The sequence below is a fragment of the Haliaeetus albicilla genome, chromosome 7 (assembly GCF_947461875.1).
Source record: "Haliaeetus albicilla chromosome 7, bHalAlb1.1, whole genome shotgun sequence".
NCBI classification, from domain to species: Eukaryota; Metazoa; Chordata; class Aves; order Accipitriformes; family Accipitridae; genus Haliaeetus; species Haliaeetus albicilla.
The window spans coordinates 40,229,423-40,255,735 of NC_091489.1; the positions used below are offsets into that span (position 1 = coordinate 40,229,423).

Consider the following 26,313-nt stretch of genomic DNA (forward strand, 5'->3'; position numbering starts at 1 on the left):
ATTATGAGGCCATTTTTTCTCTTGTGAGAAAAATGAATTAATCTTATTCCAGTTAAAATGTTGCTTTCCCTCCAGCCTGGTTTTCCAGCCCTTGGTGAAAACATCCATGCTCACACACAGTCAGGACATTGCACACAGCATCTTACTTTGTCCACGTCATGGTTGGCTCAGGAAAGCCATCAGCATCACATGCTAAAGTGACAGACTGGCTGAGGTTGGCAGTGGCATTCATGGTGCTCTGCCTGGCACGCACAGAAGGAGGTACTAGAAGAGAAGGAATCCACATTGAAGTTAGAAAGGACAGAAGATGTGAGCAAGAGTGAGCCCTGGAAGGCTCACTGTAAATCTCTGCAATGCACACAGATGTCACTAGTAATTCAAACCCTTATACCATCACGTGCAGGTTTCAATCAACAGGTTTGATGCATGAGCTCTCCAAGGCAATCAGCACAGGGAAGGAAGGGCAGGGGGTGGGGAGACACACAGAAAATCAGTATTGTGGACAAACCCACTTGTGGGTCCCAACAAGATCAATACCTCACTCTAAGACATGAGACACTTAAGGTTTCTCTTGACATGATAATTTCCTGTAAACATCTGGTAAACACTCAGTCAATTTCAGGGACATTTTTATTTGACACAGCAGAGAAAGATTAGTAAGCTGATGGTAAATCATGAGTGTGAATCTAAAGTAACATTTCCATCAGCAGCCTGGAGTGCAGGTGCTACATATCCTGCTCCCGTACTAGCCTTACTCTAAGCTGCTCACCATTTACGATGACCTGAATATCTTTGAAGTTGATCTCCCCACGAGCCAAGATCCGGCCCTCACAGCGGTATGTCCCTTCATCTGTTTTCTTGATGCCCCGGATCTGCAGGTAGTTGTTGGACAGCACTATAAATCGAACTAGAAAAGACAAAAGGAAAGCTCACTGCAGGTAACAGGTTCTTCTTCTCTCCTTGCCCTTTCTGGGTTGAGACAAGGCTTAGCATAATAAAATATCCCCTCCCATCATTTAATGGAGATGCTCCTGTAACTGGATCTGACATTGCCAAGAAAGAAACCAGATGTGGGTAGCAGGCAAATTGCTCTGGTGCTTTAAGTACACAAGGAGAAATAAACAGATAAATATACACACACAAACACATTTACACTTAATTAGCATCAGACAACAAGCAATTTGAAACTTGCCCCTCTCGCCCAAGGGTGGCAGAGTTCAAGTCTTACTACAGTTCCCTTGTGCTAGCAACAAGCAGATGTGGGAAACAGCTGAGGCACGAATGCTCAGCTGGAATCAGGGCTCCAAAGTCTCCTCTGCCAGTAAAATACCCCTCTGGGCATGACAGTCTGCAGCATTTTGAAAGAAAGAGAAAGGTTCTTGCAAGAAGCTTTTAGCCCCTTTTCCTTAGGATGACTGGAGAGTGTCATAACATGCAGCTTTTCTGTCTGATGGCATTTCTTTTACTCGAAATATTTTTCTAGCATTCCTTGGCCTATTTCAGTGTCAAAGCCTGATGGCCATTTCTGTGGAAACATTATTGCCCTGCCACTGCCAAACAGCACCCTGAATAACTAAATTTACATCCTAAGACCTAGTGTTAGGTACAAATTGCTTCTCTCCTCCCTTGTGACCACCACCATTTTGTTCTTCTGAAACCCTTGTATGAACTTGATTTGAGCCCTGATGAGAGATGGACATTTGACCCCTGAATGGACAAGCACCAAGACATCTCTTGTGCCTTACCATCTTTTTTTAGGATAACATCCCTGCCCTTGTGCTTCCAGATGATGGTAGGAGGCAGCGAGCTGACCACATCACACACAATCACAGCATCATCCCCTTCCTTGAATTCCTGAGGAGTGGGAGCATTCTTGAACATCAGCTTTTCTGAAAACAACGGAAGGAGAAAGTCACTGCAGCTTTCTCGGCACACGTCAAGCTCTGCTCCTGACTCAAGCCTGAGGAAAGCAAAGAAACTCCAGAGTACATTTTCTCCAGAAATCTTCTTGTTCCCAAGTGGACGATAAAGGTGTGCCTGACTCAATGCACTACACTGCAACACAGGAACCCCATTTTCTAGCCCTGTCTCCCAGGCATATCAGTGGGCCAAATACTCTACCTAGCTCACCAATTTGTCCACACTGCAAAGAGAAAATGTGAACTTGGAACTGCTCAGCTTCCCAGCAGGAAGCAGAGGAGCTGCTATCATGGCTCTGCTGATGGCTTATTATAACCCTTCTGAATGTGTGATTCTCTTTACTGAACACTAGTCTTATCTCATAGCATGCCTGTCATCCACAAAAGCTGCTCTCTCTGCTTACTCCTCCCACACATTTATAATGCACCAGAACTTTCTCCTTCTACCCCTTCTCTCCTGTCTTTCAGAAGAATTTAAGCAGTAGACACACTGGTAATGCCCTGACAGGCCAAGGTCTTAGCGCCCACCTACCCCTCCAAACCAAGAAAGGGGAAGCCTGCATCTTCTTAACATCCCCTTTCTTTTCACCCTCCTGCTTCGCCTTTAAAAGCAGCCTTTTCTAGGAAGGTAAAATGATTGCCTCCCTAATCTTGCCTCATACATGTGCAAGGTAGACCAGAAAATAGCCTCGGAGCCGCTCTCTTACGGAAAATTTTCACATTGACGGTGGCCTCGGAGTCTCCCTCCTCCACGCTACTGACAACACATTTATAGATGCCAGCATCATCAATGTTTGCGTTGTAGATGGTGAGGGTGGAGGAGAAGTCATCATTTCGCACCACTGAGATGCGCTGTTGGTTCGGCGTCAGCTTCTCACCATTAGGGGAAAACCAGGAAATGTCTTTGTATTTGGCCTCCCCTGCCACTAGGGACAATAAGAGAAAACAGAGCAAATTGAAATGAATTCCCAACAAATCTGCACAGAGGGAATTAAATACAACCAGTAGCGCTATGCGGAAGACTGACCCAGGGGAAAGGCTTCTGGTACTTGAGAAGCAACCAAAGAAAATTCTCTCTCACAGCACTGTGAATGGTCAGCTGCTGTCCTGCAAAAACGATATTAGGTTGGTTTTATAATCTAAAGGGGTACACTCATTTTAGCCCAGAATGGCCTTCTGTGCATCCTGGGATCCCATGTCCCAGTCCCTCCACTACAAAGATCAGCCCAAGAAATGAAAATCTCTTCTTGCTTCGGCTCCTTCATGTTTTCAATAAAAACCTGTATTTGCAGGCTGGGCTACTTTGCACACCAAAACGGTGACATTGGTGTGGCAGCAGTTCTGGCATTGATCAGCTTAAACCTCCTGCTACATACAGTGTGAATCAGAATTGTTATTAAGTGGTTCCAGGCTGTCTCTTTGTTGCAGCTCACGTCTCTGCATTCCTCAGTGTGGCTTTGTTATTTGGGAGAAACTCCTATTATTGGAGGGGCTTTAATTGATCCCACAGTTTTCTGAATGTAAATATCATCACAACAGCACTTGCTCAGAGCATACTTTCATTTTTAAAGCAATGGCATTAACAAATTCCTTTGCAGTTAAGCACTCCTGAATCACATGACCTCATTACTAGTCCCAGCCAGTATGCTCCTGAGGAAGTGTGGCCCTCTGATGGCGTTTTGCTCCCAGAGTTCATTGCAGCACCTACTTGCTCTGTGTCATGCTTCAGGATGCTATCATGTCAGTGCTCCAACATACTAATTCCTCCCATTAGAAATCAGGCCAGCCGCTTTCAGGAGAACCTCTGAAGAGGACATGTAGATGCTAATTTGGAAAATGCCGGGGCATTTGTGCCAGCACTGCACCATGTTGTGCAGGAGAACAGCCCAGGGCAGTTGGTGGCCTGAACAAACAGTAAATTGGCTCACAAGAAATACAAGTTTTCAGCAGCATTAAAATCCGTAGTTGCAGAAGTAACAACTCTCAAGTCACCTAGCAGTCCCATTACTGCTGTGAGCAGTTGATTAGAGAAATTACTTGGAAAAACAACAGGCTTAATTCAAAAGATCAAAGAGCTGTGGAATGATGCAAAGTGCCACTGTTGTGGCTGTTGCTCAAGCTTAGAGACAACACTTCAGTACTTGTTTTTTCATTTTAAAATCTGTTTGCTGGAGCTGCTTTCTGTTGCCAGCTCTCAAGGGAGAATGCATTTACTGTTTCCAGTAAACAGCATGTGTTGCCTTTACTCCTCAGCCTTATAAACCATAAGGGCATATGAGAAAGAAAGAGCAAGAGATCTTGCAGCTAGACCTGGCACTGGAGCTTTTACCCCCAAGTTAATACGCTGATTGACCTTCCCAGCAAGCCCAGACAGAGACAACTGATGCCATAAGCCATCACTCACCTTGACATAAGAAGAACTTAGATTCTCCAACGCTGATCTCCCCCTGGCTTGGAACAATGTCCACTTGTAGTGAGGCTGGAAAAGAAATGAGCATGCAAAAGATCGTTAGACAATAGGAGTGGTCTTCAGCAAAAAAGCTTTGCCAGCCTTCCAATCCCATGGCTCCTTTACTCATCCAATGGAAGAGCATAGGGTCAAGCATTCTTGGCTTCAGAACTGTTGCTCTTTATGAGTATTTATCTGAATGTGCCATGGACTCCTGAGAACCCAAAAGAAGTTGCTAACATTCAGAGTTGCTTCTAGCCCTTCATAAAACCACATGGAATGATACAGAGAGGGCTGATTTACATTCAAATCTCTACCACACTGCACTACTAGGGAGCGCGCTTGGTGTGCGCACCAGAACATCAAACAGCTTGTAAGGACTCCTCTGAATTCAAACTGGAACTGGCTCAAAGTTGTATCCTGGCAGTAAATACAAATTATCTTTGCTTTGGAGACTACTTGTTGCTGTATGTGATACTGTATTCATATAAGCCCCAATTACCAACCATCACAAACGCAGAATGGAAGTCACTGGGTCCTTGATCTCCTAACTCTGATCTTCTGGTCAGAAACGTAGTCCAAACAGCCAGAAAATCAGAGATGTTTATGGCAGACAGAGCACACCTGGATTAGGAAGGAAATTTCTTCCAGTATATACTGACAAGGACTATTGACAGTTTGTGATTTCTGCCTTCACAGTACTGGCTGAGACTTGCTTCCAAGTTCATCCAGGCACATTTCACCTAACTCCCTCCTACTGCAGAGGTGAAAATATTAGCAATACTTTGGTCTCTTCCAATGTCTTCTCATGGCATATCACCAGTGTTTTGGGGTTTTTTTAGCTTTTTTTAGTTGTTTTCTTGATTTTTTTTGTTTTTTTATTTTATTTTATTTTTAAATAAGAGACTGAAGGTGTTTTGGCAGCAGAGATGGAGCAGATGTTCCATGGACCTGAGTGAAGCATCTACTACATGCTTGTCTGGAATTGAGGGAGCCTAGAAGTGAAAGATATTGTACCTTCTGTGCTCCCTACAACTGAATCCAGCACAGCCTCGAAGGAATCATTTAAAAATAATCCAAGTTAGATAATAATTCCACAGAGTATATTTGAGGATACAGTTGCTGAAAAAAATCAAAATGATTCCCAGACATTTTCAATCTTCCTTCTAACATCTTTAACTCATGTGTCTTGTCTGAGGGTACTCCCTCGCCTTCCTTGTACTTTTCAATGAAGTACAAGTTGTCCTTCTAGCTCCTGCATTCAGCCTGTTTTATTTCTAGGTAATCTAATTTCTCTCAACTATACTACTTTAATATAACTCAATCTCAAACAGAACTGCAAGTACAAAGAGCCAAATATAATAAAAGGCTAAAGGTTTATTAGATTCAGTGCAGTGAGGACTAAATAGCCTACTTCTATAGGCTCATTTTTGTTGTTTTTCTACAAATCTTTCCAACAACTGAATTCTACATTTTCAATCATATTTCTGGGGTGCTCTTCCTGGGAAGGTGTCTGCTGTATGGACTGAGAGGAAATCTTAAATGCCTCAAATCCAGAACTCTGAGTTCCTCCAGACCAGATTTCTGCTTTGCAGTACTATCTAAAACATTTATCCTTCTACATTACAATGGGAGTAGATTTGAGCATAGACAATATTACAAACTCAATTAATATCTTTGGGCAGCAGCTGCAGCAATGCACAGTGATGCAAATATTCCAGAATAACATTACAGTAGTTTCCACTATGAACACTTCAGAAGCTGGGGGCATCAGCAGAAGATAGGCACCTTTTAATAATGGGACCTTTCTACAGTGTTTTCAAATTATCAATTAAACTGTCTTTTATGATCTTGGAGATCTTTTAAGATCTTGGATCTTCAGCATGTGAGTGATAGCTCCCGTTTAGAAATTAAATTTACAGAACCAAGAATCCTTAGTCTCACCCAAATGAGAACAATTTATTAAGGAACATTTAGAGCTCCTGGGTGAACAGTTAAATGTTTGTTAAAGTTCAGAGGCTCTGGTAACTGCTGCTGTAAAAGCTTTCTCACCTTCACTCATAAAGTAAAAAAGAAAGGCCAACATCGACAACAGAAGTCCAAAGTTCAGTTTTTGAATCCATATTTAGGTATCTAAATTAAAAGTAGGGCGTTCAAGAATAACCAACCTCTCTGAGCAGCTCTCTAAGTAGGGCAAGTCTCCTATCTCAATATCTAAGCACAGTTTAGGAGCCTACATTTGGAGTCCCACTACTGAAAAAAAAACCAACACACTCCCCTCCACCCCCCCAAAAAAACCCAAAACCCAAACATACTTTTTCCTCATTTATTTACAAAAGTGAACCTGATTAGCATTTAATAGACAAAGGAGAAGGAACATAGCATTTTGGAAGTGTCATCAGAAACCAAAAGCAAAAAGTCAAAGATGCTGAATTTATTAAAACAATCGTGTTTTAGTACAGTAAGGGGAGAATTAACAATCACAACAAAGCAAGTTAGACAGCCAAGATGAAAGCTAACCAGATTTCTGCTCTGTGTTGCATATAGTCCAGTATGGCTACTTATTTTCTGATCTGAATTACATTGGTACTAAACAAGTAAGAAGGGAAAGCATACCTCCCCATTTTCATGTTCATTTACAATCAGCCTTCCACAATGCATATCCAAGCATGCCCAATGCCCTTTTCCCCTGGCAACATCACTGCCTTCTTCATAGCATAAATTATGAACCATTAGGCAGAAAATGTAATTGGATTCTGGCTTTCCTCCAGCTATGGCTTAATGCTGCAGCAGCTCTGTGGCCTAACAAGTCCAGGTCAAGTATAAATTTCAAGAGGCCAAAATAAATAGGTTTTATTTTGAAACTGCAGCCACTAGCTTGCAGAAAACAGTCATCTTAATCAAGCTATTCCTCTACCCCATGTGGCAAGAGCACTTCTCAGCAACTTTACTGCAAATATTTCGTCCATCACCCTCTGTGTTTTCATGCTGTAGTGCACAAGAATCCTTCTCTCAGAGCAGCTAATTTTACCTCCAGACCACAGGAGGCATTAGTTTTAGCTGCCAAACACACCTGAGTTTTTAAGAAACATGCACTGCTTCAGAAATAAAAACCTGTTTGTATGTGCCAATGGCAACATTCCTTACAGTACTTGGGAAACAGACATGGACCATGGGTGTTAGATGTTAAGTATACAGCTATACACAGAATGAAGGAGTGCTGCCTGCCATCATTAAAAAGGACTTTAAGTATTAGGATTTTCTGATAAGGTGTCTGAGCACATTTCTTTAGCCAACAACCATTCTGACACAGCATTTCTCTTCATAAGTAAACTCTGCAAAGGATAATAATAGTGCCAGGTCCACGCCACTTTTCTAGTTTTACTCTCACCAGATTTTAGCAGGCTATACTGATAGACATTAGTATTCCATCTCAAAAAAAATGGGATACAGCAGTAAACAGAAACAACCCAGCCAAGATTCAATTGAAACCAGAGCTCATGAGCACTGTGTGTTCTAGTTCTGGCCAACATTTGCATGTATGGCTGTGTATCTTGCTTAGCCAAGAGGCTTTCAGAAGCAGCTTTCAGCCCCTCTTGGCCTGCCCAAGACACTCTCCTGAGCCCTGCACTTTTTATCAACTGGGAACACAACGAAATTGTGATTGAATTCCCTCACAGCACTGCCTTGGAAAACCAGACCAGTCCAAGGAAGGGCATTTAGACTAGTCATCAACTTACTTTCTTCTCAGCCAAGCACCGCTAGCAAACAGTGGGGTGCTGGTAAAATGGCTTCGAGCTAATTGAGATCTAATATAAATTCATACCCTTTTTTTTTTTCTTTCCTTTTTTTTGCCACACTACACTATATAAATACACCAATGGGCCTCTTGTACACTTTTGAGTTGCTGCATGCTGGGAAGGCAGTGGCAAAGGCTAGGGTTATTAATGCCTTTCATTCTATTCTCAGGTGCTTTCTGTTACAGCTAGAAATGAGGAAAAAAAGGCTCTGTGTAAAGCATTGAACTTTTCATCACCCCAGAATTCAGCATTTGTGCTCTACCTTACATCTTTTTTATGCATGTCTGTGCCACAGTAGATGCAAAGAATAGGAGGAAATCACACAACCAGGAAACATCTTACTGTAAATGCAGCCAAAAGGGCCAGGCAAGAGATCTGAGCCAAGGCAACAACATCCAGCTCCCAAGATTTTCCCTCATTTTTTTTCTAAGGGCTCAGCTCCTTCTATGCATTAAGAAGGGCAGGTTTTCAAGAGAATGAAACCTAGAAACCACCTGTGGGACACAGGAAGGCAAAACTTTTTGGAGTCTTAGAAATGAGAGAAGGAAGGACATCCTTGGTTAGGCCTCATTCAGTCAGTACTCCCTCTGCTCCACCAGCTGCAAAGTTACCATTAAATCTCCTAATTACTGGCCTAAGTAATAGAATTTCTGGAAAGGTTACGCAGAGGGGCAGCAATTCCTACACTACTATTGCCCCTGTATGTCAGGGCAGTCCCTTCAACCATGACACAAGGGAGACAGACAAGAAACCTCCTGATGTTATTACTAACACTGGAAATGCACTTTTCAAACCTAGCAATTACCATGACACAGAAACTGTGACCTCATGATTAGCAGGAACCAGAGAGCCAGTATTAACAAATCTACTTCACACTACACTTCAGTTTCATTAATCTAGTACTGGGAACAAGATGCTGAAGTACTCTGTGAGAGGATCAGGTAGGTCAGATGCACACCGTATATCTTGTGACTTTTCTTGAAGGAGATCGCTGAAACATACAGAATTGTATCTGCATCGCTGGCAGCTTAGGGCCTAGGTAATCCCTTTTACAAGAACATACTAACCTGAAAAATCTTCTCATTGATAGATATTTCCTGCTAACCAGACTTCATGAGCTGACTTTTGAGCAAGTTACATGACACAAACTTCTGATACAAGCAGAAAAGTGGTGTGATTGCTGCCTCTGTACTTGTCCTGATTTCAGCTGGGATAGAGTTAATTTTCTTTCTAGTAGCTGGTACAGTGTTGTGTTTTGGATTTAGTACAAGAATAATGTTGATAACACACTGATGGTTTCAGTTGTTGCTAAGTATTTCTACTACGTCAGGGACTTTTCAGTTTCTCATGCCCAGCCAGCAAGAAGGCTGGAGGGGCACAAGAAGTTGGGAGGGGACACAGCCAGGACAGCTGACCCAAACTGGCAAAAGGGGTATTCCATACCATGTGACATCATGACCACTATATAAACTGGGGGGAGTTGGCCGGGGGGGTGGTGGTGGTGGTGGTGGATCACTACTCAGGAACTAACTGGGCATCAGTCAGCAAGTGGTGAGCAACTGCACTGTGCATCACTTGTTTTGTATATTCCAATTCTTTTATTATCATTATTGTATATTTTTTTTCCTTTCTCTCCTATTAAACTGTTCGTATCACAACCGATGAGTTTTACTCCCCTCCCCCCTGATTCTCTTCCTCATCCCACAGGGCGGAGGGGAGTGAGTGAGTGGCTGCGTGGTGCTTAGTTGCTGGCTGGGGTTAAACCACAAGAGTACTAAACACAGTAACTTCATTATTGCCTTGTTCATCTACTAGCAGTCCATAGGCACTGTTACATACTATTTTGTCATATTTAAAACATGTTATCTCTGTGCAGTGTACAAAACAACAGGGATGCCCCTCAAGCACATCTTTTCAAAGGGCTCAGCAATATACAGTATTCTGTTCACACAGTTTGAAGAAAACCAACAGAACTCAGTGATCTATTGCACATTAGGAAATGGGACTGATTTAGAAGGTACACATAGGTAGTTGTGTGGCAGATAACATGCTACAAGCTTGTATTCCAGTGGTACTTTGCTCACATGTCCATGGTTCTGGGTCACTATCATACTGCTGGGACAACCTCTGTATTTCTATTTTAAGATGCTTTCCCTGCTTTCATCTCTCCTCTACCATTCATTTACCTCCCTCAACGGACAAGCTGTAAAACCAAACAAAAAAAGGCCTCCCCTCAAATGCTTATTCTAAAACAGAGGGAGCTGACACACGTGAATCTACACCCTTTACACTTGATTTACCTTACCCCAGAAAAACCGGATAAGGCCAGTGTCATTCAACAAACTGCTGCTGTCAGAAACACTAATTTGGTCTTTTAAAATGTCAGTGTCTTGTTGAACGCTGCTATTAAACAGTGACAAGGTGACAGTCACTGGCAGGCCATGCTATAGTATTAAGCTGGCTTGGGAAATAGTGCAGAATATCAGTAACAGTGCTAGGCTGGCCCTGGAATAGAAGATTGCAGTTACTATAGTATGCTGTGCTTTTGAGAGTACCTGCTACTTTTGTCTGTTCTGCTCATTTAGTGTCCTGCACAGAAGGTGAATTACAGAGCTTCCATCCAAGCAAGGAATACTTCCTCTTTAATTCTTTCAACCCAACAGGGACACTCCACAGAGTTTATGTTCTCTGCATACCTATATTGGACATATACCTATACTGGACATATCTGAAAACACACAGGCACAGCTTTAAATGTACATACTGATACTATGAGAGTGTTCTGCACCAACACAAAGCTACACTTAGATCCTACTGCTAAGCTGACAGAAATGGGGGATCCTTAGCAGCAGCAGCTTCCAAAATAGTATCCAATAATTTCATTACACTCTAAACATAGAGGGCTGGGCATAGCAGATTTCCTATAGCAACCCATCCATCCTATGAAGGGCACTCTTGCAGGGCCTTATAGAATTATCTGTGCATTTGTCTTAACCTCTTTGTAATTTAGGACGTTAAGGTCACATAAAGTATCTCAACAGGCATCATCATTATTTTTCTCCAAGTTGTTCTGTCCAAGCTTGCTACAACATTAGCAACTCCATAAACTCAATCTTTATTCAAAGGCACAAGGCACATACTGAGGAGTTCCCCAATTTGCAGTGACACAGTGTGCTGCTTTTGGCTGGGACACAGTTCGTTTTCTTCATAGTAGCTTGTATGGGGCTAGGTTTTAGATTTGTGCTGGAAACAGTGTTGATAACTCAGGGATGTTTTCGTTACTGCTGAGCAGTGCTTACACAGAGTCAAGGCCTTTTCTGCTCCTCACCCTGCCCGGCCAGCGAGGAGGCTGGGGGTGCACTAGAAGCTGGGAGGGGACACAGCTGGGACAGCTGACCCCAACTGACCAAAGGGATATTCCAGACCGTATGACATCATGCTCAGCATATAAAGCTGGGGGAAGAAGGAGGCGGCGGAGGGGGAACATTCGGAGTTCCCAAGTAACTGTTACATGTGATTGAGCCCTGCTTTCCTGGACATGGCTGAACACCTGCCTGACGATGGGAAAGAGTGAATGAATTCCTTGTTTTGCTTTGCTTGTGTGCGTGACTTTTGCTTTACTTACTACACCGTCTTCATTTCAACCCACAAGTTTTCTCACTTTTACTCTTCCGATTCTCTCCCCCATGTCACTGGCAGGGAGTGAGTGAGCAGCTTTGTGGTGCTTAGTTGCTGGCTGGTGGGGTTAAACCACAACACACAGCAGTGCTGAAGCACAACAAGGTTTCCTTTCATAGAATCATAGAATCGTTTAGGTAGGAAAAGACCTTTCATACACAAGTAGCTCTTACAGGAAGGCGTTATCTGTTCACTCACCTAGAAGAAACACATTGCTGAAAAGATTCACATTTCTTTAGTCAAGACAGGAGAGACTTCTCCTATGTGGTAACAGGCTGGGATGGGTTAACCCTGGCTGGATGCCAGTGCCCACCAAAGCCGTTCTATCACTCTCCCCTCCTCAGCTGGACAGGGGAGAGAAAAATGTAACAAAGAGCTTGCAGGTCGAGAAAAGGACAGGAGAGATCATTCACCAATTACCATCACGGGCAAAACAGACTCAGCTTGGGGAAAATTAACTCAATTTATTACAAATCAACCAGAGTAAGGTAATGAGAAATAAAACCAAATCTCAGAACACCTTCCCTCTACCCCTCCCTTCTTCCCGGGCACAACCTCACTCCCGGATTTCTCTACCAAACCCCCCCAGCAGCACAGGGGGACGAGGATGGGGTTTACAGTCATCACACGTTATTTTCTGCTGCTTCATCCTCCTCAGGGGGAGGGCTCATCACACTCTTCCCCTGCTCCAGCATGGGGTCCCACCCACGGCAGACAGTCCTCCACAAACTTCTCCAACGTGGGCCCTTCCCACAGGCTGCAGTTCTTCACGAACTGCTCCAGCATGGGTCCTTTCCACAGTGTGCAGTCCTTCAGGAGCACACTGCTCCAGCGTGGGTCCCCCACGGGGTCACAAGTCCTACCAGAAAACCTGCTCCATGGGCTCCTCTCTCCACAGATCCGCAGGTCCTGCCAGGAGCCTGCTCCAGTGTGGGGTTCCCACGGGGTCACAGCCTCCTTCGGGAACCCACCTGCTCCGGCGTCGGGTCCTCCACGGGCTGCAGGTAGATATCTGCTCTACCATGGACCTCCATGGACCGCAGGGGGACAGCCTGCCTCACCATGGTCTTTCACCATGGGCTGCAGAGGAATCTCCGCTCCGGCACCTGGAGCATCTCCTCCCCCTCCTTCTTCACTGACCTTGGTGTCTGCAGGGCTGTTTCTCTTACATGTTCTCACTCCTCTCTCCATCTGACGTTTCCGTCTGTCCCAACTTTTTTTTCCTTCTTAAAAATGTTATCACAGAGGCGTTACCACTATCACTGATTGGCTCGGCCTTGGCCAGCGGCGGGTCCTTCCCAGAGCCGGCTGGTATGGGCTCTCTCGAACACAGGGGAAGCTTCCAGCAGCTTCTTACAGAAGCCACCCCTGTAACCCCCCCCCGCTACCAAAACCTTGCCACACAAAACCAATACATAGGCTTCATGATGTGAAGCATATGGCTAAGAATAAGGATACATAACAATGCAGATTATAAAAGTAAAAGCAAATTAACTATTCAAAATTGACAACAGGGAGCCAGAGAGGCACATAGGATGGCTTTATTCTGGGAGAATGCATCATCCTGCAGTTATGGAACCAGCCTAGGCTTTCAACATTTATCTTGGACATCCTGTCCCTCCATAGACTGCCTGTGTGGTATTGGACAAGTCACTTTCAATCAGTGACTAGTCCCCAGCTATGCTAAACAGTAGAAGCATCTTCTCCATGGCACAAAGACAACAGGAAAGACAAATATGGAAGAGTGATGTGCTCGGACCATGGCAATAAGGTGAAGATTATCAGAATTCAGACCTGGCTCAAACTCTGATTTTGCTTATGAAACTGGAAGGATAAGCATATCTGACACATTCAAGGCTGTTGACCTACTATTCAAGTTAATCTCCAGCACTGCTGCATCTAAGGTCTCAGAGTGTCTGTATAATATATGATTCCTTGAAATGGACTGCCATGCCCATGTGTACTGTACACATCACATATCAAGCTATTTACTTTTCCTATATTAACCGTCTCTAGGAAAGGTCAAACCCCTATAGTTTGCTAAATACAGCCAGTGCTTTCCAGGTCACCAAGAATTACTCTCTGGCAACAGCATCCTTAGAAAACAGCTCTTATAAATCAGAGGCATCTATGAAGTGGCAAGCAAGACATAAATATGCACTGCAATCTCTAAATTATCCAACTGGCCAGAAGAATGATCAGCTCTTAAGGTTGGGGAGATAAGAGAAACTTCCTCCTCTTCTTAATTGCTCAAGACCTCAAATGGCACAAATAATCCTCTTAATGTCCAGAACCTGAAAAATTACTTGCCTACCTTCTTCACAGCTGCTACTGGCTGCTCTGAACTTCTGCAAAACAAGACCAAAGTAAGCACATCCACTGCCTGCCTTTTATCATTTCATTAGAAAACCAGACACCATGATCAGTAGCTGCTATTACGTACCTCACTGCTCATGTGCATTTTTGTGCATCAGACCTTTAGACTGCCCCTATGTTTCAGTGTCATTCTGCAGCACGGTAGGTGAACTAAAACCAGTACAATCTCTTGTTTGCAGATACACAGCTGCTTAACAGTACAGACATGATTTTGCTCTCAATGTAACAGCTAGATAGGTTCCTAAATGCTCTTTCTCTTCTACTTGTCAAAGTTTCTCAGCATCCTGATAAACGTCAGGTGAAAACAGTTTGTCAGTTAATATTTCAAATAATGAATAATATTGTTCCTCCTCCAAGTTTTACCCTACCAGTGAATCAAATGTCAGTAAAAAATCACTAGGCTCGGCAGGTTGCCTGTATTAGAAATACAAAAGATAGCAGCATTATATTGTTTTAGGCCAACTTAGACAAATCATTTTGCATTTTCCTTCTCCTACCATTAATGCAGGTAATTTCAAATATGTCTTTAAGTAGTACTTAGGAGCTTTGTATTAAAAAAAAAAAAATAACCATAGGTACACAGTTAACAAAAGGTGGGTTTTTTTTAATTTTAGTCTGTCATTATTAGTAGCACGATTAGATAATCTTCTGCCTTCTGAGGCACAGATAACAGCTATTTTGTCCTTTTGCCTTTGTAATATCCCTAAGTATAGTTTTCTCCTCCATATCGCCATGAATTGATTTCCCTGCAATCTGAATGTTGACAGAAATTATGTCAACATTAACAATCACATTTTATTTTCTAATACAGAGTCCTCTGCTCCATGTCTGCTACTCTTTTGCATGGTATTTAAGGAAGCCACTAATACACTGGTGTTTTCACAAAGCTCCCAGTCATATTTGCCAGACACACACAACAGAGGTTCTGCTGCAAGATCTTTGTTGCTATATAAGGAACCAACAGCAACACATTCTGAAGAAATTTGATACATAATCGATTTTGGCATTTAGCAATCCAAGTCCCTATACCTTCTGACTAGCATACAGTCCCAGCTTTTGACAAGTTTAGATGTTCAGGCTTCCAAATAATCCAGGTGCTTCTGCACACACTGTGCTGCAATAATCAATTTCACTTCTTGCAGAACTAGAGCTTTAAATTCTCGGAAAATGTAACTCAAGAGATATATTGTGGCTACTATGTTTTCTATTGGTAGCTCCCCACTACAGTAAAATCTAGTAATTTTGGTATTCTGACGTTGACTAGCAACCTAAAAAATATACCACAGATCTTTTTGAAAAGATCATACCCAGTATTTGTGTATTCCAGCTTCATAAACATCAGCACCCTTTCTTGTAAGATGATGTCAGCATAGAAAAGAAGCAATTTCCACTTGCACATATATGGTGTCCTGTCAGTGCAAGGACATTCTGAGAAGCTCCCCATATGACTATAATGAAGTGCCAGCTTGCAGCTTTGGTAATGGGAATGGCAACAAGGAGGCAGTGACAAGCATGGTAAGTTCATCTGTGCTGACAAGATACTGCTATTACATGGGAACACCTCACAAGGGAAACATTAACTGCCTGCTAGGTTGGGCTCCGGATGTGACCTTGCACTCTCTCCAGCACCACTGCCCAGTGCCCTGGCTGAAGTCAGAGAGGCAAAGTGATGTTACTCAGTGACAGCCAGGATATAATGTCCCAGCCAAATGAATCAAACCTCTCTTTCTTTTTTTCCCTTTTCTCCCCCCCCCCCCCCTCAGTGCAGTAAGATTTTAAAAATGTATTGATTTTTTTGAAGGGGGGAACTGTATGACCAGACTGGGGCCCTCTCTGCTTGCACTGGGTGGGGTATTCTTTCCTGTCAAAGCAGTTTTACAAAATCAGCTTTGTTACACTGATTAAGGAGAAGGAGAGGACTCTCAGCCTCATTTGCAAGCAAGCCACACACCTAAAGAAAGGAAGAAGTACAATAGATCTTTTGGAGATAGGTGCTCAGCACAAAAGCAGAACTTTGTTCTTTCCTGTGATGGTGAAAAAGGAACAGTCACAGACCAAAAAAAAAGGACACACCTTGATCTCATCCGATTTAGAGCAGCACAACGGAAAAGTCATCTGCACCAGGGAAAGCCCTAGCCCATTCATTTCTTCCCTGGAGTCCACTGACAGTGCAGAGCCACCTGGACTCATGCTGCAGCCCTACCCTGTCCTTGGAGCAGCATAACAATGTGCCAGCCAGGCACTTGCAGGGCAGAATGCCACATCACCTGCCACATACTTACAGCTTAATATACCAAAACCAAGTTATTTGGATGCTGCTTCTGCTGCTGTCTGTAAGATACCACGTGTTCACAAGCAGGAAAAGAGACCTCGGCATTCCTAGGCAGCTCAACACCCTCATCCATTTAAGGGAGGCAGAAATTACCTGCCTGGGTCTGGCTAGTGATATCTGCACTTCAGCCTGAGCGATTAGAAGCTGTCACAGTTGTCATGCATGGATTAGGTAACCCCATTGCCTTTTTCTGCCCCACCTTCACATGAGAACGCTCTCCTTGCTGAGGGCTAAAGTAAAATGATCAAAATGTACCTGCAGCCTCAAGTGCTATTTTGCTCCAGCTTCCACTGGGCTAGGAAACTCCTAGTGCTCATATATGCAGAAACACACCAAGGGGAACCTGCTGGAATAGAGAACTGAGTACAAGTGCTCCAGGCCAACTCCTCCTCAGAACTTCCTAGTGGAAGTCAATCTGCCTGCACGCTTCCGTGTCTTCTCATCCTTTGTTTGTCTTTAGGCAGCAACCACAGCATTTGTTTTGCATTTATAATGTGCCTAGCACAAGGGAATCCAAGATACTGTACTATTCTAAGAAATGGCTATAAAAACCTTAAAGTAATGCCTGACTGCCGTGTCTTCGCTTACATTGTCAGCAATCACTCCCTGCAGAAAGACTTCTGATTGTTAATCACTAGGTGGAGCAAGCAATGATCTTGTAGTTATTAAAGGCATGAAACATACTCTAATAAATCTCACATTTCTATTCTACCATAGATGTTGAGAAGCAAAATTATACCTGGCTTTTTTTTCAATCTCTTGTGTTTTCTTCCGGTGGTGGTTCTTTGTAAAAGCCAAGATAAGAGATTCATGTTAGGTGGTGGACAGGCTGCGGGTCTGTTCCAGTCTGGAACCTGCCCTGGTTTTTGTTCTGAATGTGTTTGCAAACAATGTTAAGGCTTTCTCCTACAAACTGAGTTAACAAAGGGCTGGGAGGCAGACCCTGGTATGAAATCAGGCACAAAAGAGCCCAGCTGTGTTTGTCCAGCAGCCTTCAGCCAGGGAAACTGAAGATAACTTCTGGAAATCGGCTATCATCTGAGAAGAAATGCTCCTCTGAATTATTCACATCAAGCTCATTTGTACTTATTTTTACACCAGGGAGAATTCAACCCTAATTGTTTCAACCAGCCTTTATCAGCAGAACAATTTGCTGACATCATAACCTGGATAAACAGGTTCATCATAACAATGAACTATGCCTTAAATTACACAAGCAATTGCTCCCTATTTGCTAAACTTTATTGCTTAGTATATGATCAAACTAACAAACCCAGCACTGCCACGGATTTTAATCACTACTTAATCGTTATTTTTGCTTTGCAGTTCAGGGAAATGGAGACTATTTTTTCCACTCTTCATTTAATAGACACTGTGAGCCCATTTATATTCCGCTTCCAACTTCAAGCAATAAAGGCCTTTTTAGCATCACATAATAACTGCATTAAAAGGCCTCTTCATAATCACACAATAACACTTTTTATAGCTCTGCCCTCCCCCGTATCTTTTATCTGGTTACAAAGTTCCCCAGCCCCCAAATAAAGCTGAATAACTCCCCATTGATCTGAAAAAACTCTGCTAATGCAACTTCCTGTTCATCTGTAGTTAAATATAATTAGTTTTGCATTTCAACAAAAGAAATGAGCTCAAATTAAGCCATGATTTTGTAACAGGCAGGGAGGATGTCTCCCTGCTGGGCTAAGACTGAGGCTAACAGCAGGCTTTACCTGTTAAGTAAATAACATGCCACTTTAAGCAAAGTGTGTTAATTGCTGGGTATTGGTTCTATATCTGTCTAAATTCAAAAGGACTCAAGTGAAGCAGAGTGTGAATGAACTGCAGTGAGCTGCAGTCACCCTTCCACATAAGAAGCTGGAAGGCTAATGCACACACTATTCTCGAAGATCTATCTGGGGCCATGCAAATGGAATGTCTCGGAACACTAAATACACTTAACTACAGATTTACATTAATGCAAAATTACTATGGGGTTATATCTATTATGGCTCTCTAGGATAAATGTGAGTTCATCCCCCCACATCCTTCCTTTCCTATAAAACCATTACTCCTTTAGCCTTCCACCACTTTGCCACTGACCCTCAAGGTTCTGATTTGAGCTTCAGAACTAAATAAGGACCTAAATCCTTTTGACTTCACAGCATGAATTGTTACCATGTTCAGCACATGCTACATGACAAAACTACCATTTCTCCATAGGTGAAAAGTGGGCAGGAATGTACAGCAGGACACACTTGCACATGGAAGGTAGTCTGCCCCTCTCTCCGCATTTCTGGAGAGGCTCTTGCCAGAACAATTTCCTATCTTTGTACTTGCTTTTGGAAAAGATGCAACCCCTCCAGCTTCGGGACAGCCCATCTCAAGCAAAGACAAGAGATACCAACTGCAACCTGGGACCCAGCTAAGCCAGTATCAGCAGAATTCTTCACCTTTCTCTGACAGAGCTTCTTTGTCTATCTTGTCAACAAGACTCAGGGCTGAAAACCAAAGGTCTGGCTTCTCTGCTTTATCCAGCTGCCATCTTTGTTATACAAGAATTTGTCAATGCTTTTGGAAAATCCACACAGGAAGTTACTCTTTGGTGGGTATCTGTAGAAAACTAACCTCGGTGACAAACGCTGGTAGACTCTACATGAATTATCTGTCTTTTCTCTATTAACCTTAAATCAACACCTGTTGACCACATACCTCAGCTTTAGGGTGATGAAAAATGGGGAGAGGAATTGTCTCAGGTTCCCTCCCCATGTTCACTCTTAACATTCTCTCAGCATAATAATATTACAAACTAAAACACTTACTGACCTACATTTCATTTCTAATCTGATCTGTCTCTGCTTATTAACACTTCAAGTCTCAGGTTAGTCCAGAGACATGCCTCCACACACCCAAAAAGCTCACTCTAAATATGGCAGGATTTTCAGTCTTTTGGCCACTGAGAAATATACTACAGACAGGAGTGAAAAAAAGGCAAAATAAAACTTGAACTTGGCAATGAAACCCCACCTGTGCCTACAGCCAGATCAGGAAGAAGCACAAACTGAGACAGTACTCACAACACAATGCCAAAGTAGTTTAATGTCTGTGGGGCTGGAGATCTGGGAGTAAGGATATAGCACATCATGATCAGATGCCCTCAAGGAGAAACAATACAGTGTTCATCAATTCAGTTGTGTGTCTCAGTAGAGAAGCATGACACCTTCTGTAGTGAAAAACACTTATTTTTCATATCACTTTTGATATCTCTGAGTGAGCACTGATCGAGCGTTCTCTGTGCCACAAGCTGAGTGTGCAACTTAGAATGACTGCAAAACGCACAGTGACAGCACAGCTGTCCAAAGACATCTCATTCCTACTCACTTGATAATACCTAATTCTCTTACACCTCTCTGGAAATGCCCCCTTTCAAGACATAAAGTCCTTCTGACCTTCCTAGGATGGAGACAAATTTAACTTTTTTTTAGCACTTAGTGCTGACTGCGGCTATCCTGTTTACATACCACGAAGTCACCTTTATGGTATCACAACACCCTTTCTGACTCCAGTGTTTCAAAAGAGTATACGCATCTGAAACCTTGCTCAATGGTCTGCAATATTACTGACATATTTTCTGGCTCCTGCCAGCAGATTTATGGCCTATGCATTTGTGTGGCGCTTCCACAAAATCATCTGTTACCAGGATATTCTCAAATGACAGGCCGTAGTAACACTGGCCTAAAGAGAAACCAGGGCAGGCTGCAGGGGGAAGGATGCCAGTATCTGAGGAAGGAGTGTAAAGGGACATTCAAACCTTCATACTATCTGAGTACAGTCTCTAAACGCTCTCTTAGGTACATAATATTTATTCTTTCAGTGAATAAGTTCCTGAGGAGAATGTCCTGTTGATTTCACAAGAAGAACCCAACAGTCTGTATGGTCCAGACCAGAGAGTAGTACTCATACAGCTGGTTAGGGGAAAGGAAAACCCAATTCTAAAACCAGCTGGGATAGATACGTAATGATGCTGCGTTTACCTGCCAAGGCATACTCGGGTTTCCTTAGCAGTCTTTATCTGCTTCTTCATGGTGTTCTAGGGCTGAATGAATTACAAAGATAGGGATGTGGCTATATTACAGTAATAGTGCTGTCAGGAGATTAGATAAATAGGAAACAAAGATGTGCAATACTAAAGACAAGTGAGAAGGAATATAACAAAGCAAGAAAAGGAAAGAACTACACAAAATGGAAATAAGAAAACAAAAAATAGTAGGATTGCATATACTACAAGATGTAAAACTTGCAACAGAGAGGGAAAGGGGAGACAGCTATCCTACTCAACATTTGATCACCTCACTCTAGCACTAGGGGTCATTTAAGATTCTTGATAGACAGTTATCTGTCTGTCAATTGCAGAGAGTACTTCATCTATTTGTTTACCTTTTAAGTCCCATTAATAGCTAAACTTCCTAGTTCTCAATGCTCTTTCTGATACAACATGCACTACTATTGACTTGAATACAGTTGGTGAACTTGGACAGTATTTGCCTTTGAGGCAACAGAGTTCCTCCAGTAGTAGGAATCCCTATCCTCATGCCACTTCTATCACAGGTAACCTTCTGGCAGTAGCAGCATATTTCTTTCTCCCCAAACTAGCAATAAGGTGCTAAAATTACAAAGAGCTATTGTAGCAACCCTCTTAAGGTCCAGACTCTCTACAAACAGCAGTTACCCTAGCATGCTATGAATTCACAATATGAACGAGCTGTGACCAATACCAGAATGGCAACTAAATAAATATCAGTGAACAAAACAGAGAATAGCTTTCAAAGAAATTCTTGTGAGATTAGTACCTCACTACCATTTCTGCTTTTGAAAGCCTACCATCTATTCTTTACAAAAAAATCACTAGGAAAAGATGTTCCCCTAAGTATACAGGTAATATATATATATGTGAAGAGATCAAGTGTAACAGAGTTATTTGTCTATGGTCAAATTCAGATGATTCAAATTCCTGGGCTACCCACAACTCCAGCAATCTCATGCTAGGCATGTGACAGCTCCTTTACGGGAGCCACAGTATCCTAGCATCTACTAGTCTACCTGTTCTTGCTTGAATCCAGTGCAAGCATCTGCAAACACCAAAAGCAACAGTTTCTCTTTCTGTCATTGATATGCTTGGGACAACTGCCACAGCAAAGCAAGTAAGTCTTTCACAAGATGTACACAATTCACTGCCACCACAGTACAAGAGGACCCAGAGCAGACAAAGGCCTGCTTTCAATAAAATTGAGAGAGATGTGAGATAGGTTAGGAGACTACAGTGGGGGATCCACACATGAAACAATATGCCTCCCTTTGAACAGATATATTAGGAAGCAGCCTAGACCTCCAACAGTTGTTAGAGGTTAACTAAGCTCTTGAGTTTTCCTTCCCAGGTATTAGTCAAAGAGAAGCGAACCCAAATACAGAGCCATCCAAATATGAAACCATTTGGTTGTTACACTTCCTGAATGGCTTTAGGAAAAGAAATTGCAGAAGAATAATCCCTTGGATAAGAATTTTTCACATCCCACAGCTATGCCTATGTGATCAGCTACTTCTTTAAATCAGAGGAAAATGGCCCTGAACCCTTCTTAAAAGGGACCCAGGCCATAAATCTGAGTCACACTGATTGCTTTCATGACAGCAAGCACAGAACAAAGCATTGCCTCTGCCACACCTCTGACAAGAATCCAACTTTTACTCCCCCAGATAAAGAATTATTGGGATCAACTGGATCTAAACAGCTTTCAGCACCTTCAAGCTCCATTAAACAATTCCCCAAAAGCTTGGGATGCTACTTTGCCTTGGTGTAATGATTCTAACAATAGCCCAATAAAGCAGACTGACAGGGCACTTTGTATTTAGGAGGAGAGAGTCTCTGTGGTCACTGTGGTTGCAGCAAGCTGAAGCAGGTAGAGTAAAGGAGATAAAGAAAACTAGACTCATCCCTTCATACAAACACAGCAGGCAGGACTGCAAAGAACAAGCCTGAAACCATGCAACAGCGATACAAACAGAATTGCCATTTGCAAGAATCCACCACTTATGCTCTTTCACTGAAGGCTGGCCATTTCTCAAAGACCTTAGGAAGCATCACCAAGCAGGTAACTTGACTGCTGCGACTGTTTAGAAGAAAAAACTTTGTCTAAAAGGAGTACCAAAAATACTTTCCAAAACACCGTCCTTTACTATCTCATAGCTTTCTCAAAAATAGTCCTAAAAAATAAATTAAACGTATTTGGATTACTTTTTTGAGAAGGAGATAGGGGAATAGGAAAGTAAGTACAGAGCAATAAATAACAGCCAACACAAGTCTATTTCCAGCTGTCTGAATTCTCCAATCCAAATCTGCATCTACCCTGTAACAGAAAAAAAAAAAAAAAAGCTAACAAAAGCCTAACTGAAACAGTACCAGCAGGATGTCTTGGTTTATGGCTGCAGTGCAGAGGAACAAGGTGAATTTCCGAGGCCTTCTGGCATCAAGGCTGTGGAATATCAATTATGCACCCAGTTTTTATATATCTAAAAGCAGCCCTAAATATGTGCAGCTAGAACTGGGTGCAGAAGGATTCAGCATCCACTCAGGTACTGATATAAGCACTGGGTTGTCAGAGGAGCTCGCCCTGCCTGCTGACACCATCTTTGACATCTGGAAACAAATAGAATTTATGGAAGTTAAGTGGAAAGAAATGCAGACTAAAAGTTAAAGTCTGGAAGCAAACCCATTAACAGCACAAACGTTCAGGTTATGTTCCCACTGCTTTTCCTTTGGATTACATTCCTCTGCAACATGCAAGTGAAGCTAACAGAAAATGCATCACCTTTTGACAAATAAAAAACAATATGGACAAAATGGGTTTTAAAGGCAGAGCCCTAGGTTCACTTCTTAAAGACTGTACCTTTAATTCTGTTCATTTCTAGCAACAGTTCCCCAATTAAACTCTGCAGTGCATGCTAAATTCCAGAAATAAACAAAATTGATCAGGAAAAAAATATCTACTAGGTCTAATGCCCACAGCTCTTTGAGTAAGGGTAGGATTTATAAAGCTTGCAAGTTCAGCAGATTATGGTGAAAGCCCTTGGGATTTAATATACAACAAAGGCTTAACAAGACAAAGACATGCCTCCTGTACACGGTCACTTAGTAAAAATACACTGACTGCTCAGGAGTAGGAGGCAGGCAGCTGGGATTGATCTCAGCTGGTCTGCAGATTCAATTCCTCCCCCGTCACCATGGTAACCGCTCAGTAATTCTGCCATGAATTGGAGGAGGGGTTGTTGATACCTTTGGGGAATATCAGAACATAAAGATTCAGAGAGGAAGCAAACAGCAGCTTACCATAGTGCCACGACAAAATGCAAAGAGAAATGACCAAAGCAACAGTTAGAGGAGAAGCATCTGAAAAAAAACAAACCATAGGCTAGTGACCCAGGGGCAACCTGCAGGTGGTATGCGAGAGGATGCTCTTCACCCTATTGCTTAACACACCATACTGTAGTCAACACAAACAGGCAGCACTACACGTTGCACAGAGGGCATTTCCCCTGCTCACCACTGCAGCATCCCACTTCAGTTGAGCACAGTGCTCTAAACCACAGGTTTTTGAAATGACTGAGACAGCAGTGGCTCTTGCAGAGCATGCAAAAAGCAGGGGCAGCTCTGATCCTGTGCACTGCCTCTGGCTGCAAACTCTCTTCCTGCCCAGCCAGCTCCAGTGCTAGACACAGTCTTCTGTCGACTTTACCCTGGCCTCAGCTGGATAAAATGGTATCTGTAGTAGGTCCAGGATGGATTTATGGGATGAAAAACACCATTTCCAAAATGACTTGGTGGCTGCTGAGGGTGGGAGAGGGCTAATTCACTTGTTGCTTTAAAAAAAAACAGATGCTGTCCTCTTTTAAAGGCAAACATTCTTTAAAATAGTGTAACCTTGCCATTGAAAAATGTGCCTGCCTGTGAGTCTGTAGACCCACAATACACCCTTACAAGGGACAAAACTATCTCTCCGAGCCAAAAGCCTTGTCCACTAGTCCCTCTGCCATTCTGCAAATGTCTGTAGATTATTTAAAACTGCACCCTGCCAGAGAAAGAAACACTTGCCTAAGCAGCTGAAATCAGTGAGCCAGTTAGCCTGTGTAACCACAAAAAGACAAATGGATTTTGGAAAGATTTCTTCTATGCTTAAATTAAGTCAAAATTATTTTGATTCTGCACAAAGTGACATGCCCAAGTTGATACGAGCAATCTGTGCAGAAAAGAAGGAATAATCCAGATTGAGCCCAGACCTCTTGCCCAGGCTGTGACCCCATCCTTTATATGTACAGGATCTTTTCAAACATTGCTCAGAAGTGCTTTTAAATTTTTGAAGTGGCCACAAAATACAGCAAAAAAACAATACCACTAACACCTTTTCTTACTGAAACTTATAAACCAAAGCTTCTCAGACATATCAGTAGATTTACATGGAACACAGTTTTATGCCTCTTCTGATGACATTCTTGATAAAAACTTTTTACTGCTATGGATCATAAAACTAATAGCCCTATTTGCCACAGCAAATATTTTCATTTACCTGAGGCAGAGTGAGCCAAGATGCTTTATGGAGACATTAAATCAGAGTACGGACAATTTTAATTAAAAACTAAGGAAGTCACAATCTTCTGCTGAAAAAGAAATGTGGATGAGTGACATTGCACTGTGGGTATATTAAGAACCCAAGAAGATGAGAAAGATAGGATCTGTAAAAGCTCATGATTCAAGTCTAATCTTGCTGCAGCTAGTTTATTTTGGCAGTCTGCTGAGCAGCATGCACACATATTGCGTTCTTTTGTGGACCAGAACTATTGCTTCGCTTGCAACGCGGCAGTAGCTAACAACGCTGCAAGAGCTGAAGTTCTTGGGATGTCCGTGTCATTCCTAAAATGAAACAATCCCTATAACCTGCAAGCTCCATTTCCCCTAGAGTCTGTCATGTAGTCTTAGTGAACGCAGTAGCATTGTTAGCATGAGATTTCATTTTAAAGTCTTGAAAATAATTATTTCCCAACTTTTTTTATATGGTGATTTAGTTTTGGGACATATTTTTAGCAACAGTTAAATTTGGACTAGCTGAAAAGCTTGAAATTAAGTATTTACTTCATAGAAATTAACTTCAGTATAACATTCTCATCACTGCAGTTACCAGATTCACTCAAGGAAGCTGTATTCTAGGTCTAGCTCATTCATTCCATGAGTGGACTGTCACTCCTATATTGTATAATAATTTCTGCCTTTGCCTGACCTATCATGGGTTAGCACCAGAATGTCCCAGTAGAAGAATAAATCTTTTTCTTGTACTTCAGTTACAAGGAAGAAGAAAGAAAACATGGAATGTAGTTTCTCTCTCCTCTCTGTTTCCAAAGAGGTCAAATCACAGGCAGAAGCAAAGCTCTCTAATTCTTAAATGCTTGTTTATGAAGTATTATTGGGTATAAAGGCACTGGTGTGTTTTGGTCTCACTGATCAAGCTGTAGCAGCAGGTAGAAGTTACTGACATTAGTGAGAATAGGACTTGGCTTCTCCTGCTTGCTCCTAGGTTTAGTGACTTCTGCTTAAGATCATACCTCTTCCTAAAGTACTTAGATATCAAGGTAACAGGAACAATACAGTCCTCATCAACAGACCTGATATGGCAGAGCAGACATCCAGGCTCCCATTTCCACAAAAGGTGCAATCAGATGATC

At 42.5% G+C, this 26,313-nt stretch overlaps 1 protein-coding gene across 7 annotated transcripts in view; it reads right to left on the minus strand.

Annotated features, from left to right (window-relative positions):
- The window catches only part of NCAM1 (neural cell adhesion molecule 1), a 160,581-nt gene that overhangs the window by 64,540 nt on the left and 69,728 nt on the right, over positions 1-26,313 (minus strand). For all 7 annotated transcript variants that reach the window (XM_069787962.1, XM_069787957.1, XM_069787958.1 and 4 more), the window contains exons 2-6: positions 4,324-4,398; positions 2,627-2,845; positions 1,746-1,889; positions 770-907; positions 147-264 (exon numbers count right to left, since the gene is read on the minus strand). In XM_069787962.1, the coding sequence (XP_069644063.1) occupies positions 147-264; positions 770-907; positions 1,746-1,889; positions 2,627-2,845; positions 4,324-4,398 (694 nt within the window). The remainder of the gene's footprint in view (positions 1-146; positions 265-769; positions 908-1,745; positions 1,890-2,626; positions 2,846-4,323; positions 4,399-26,313) is intronic.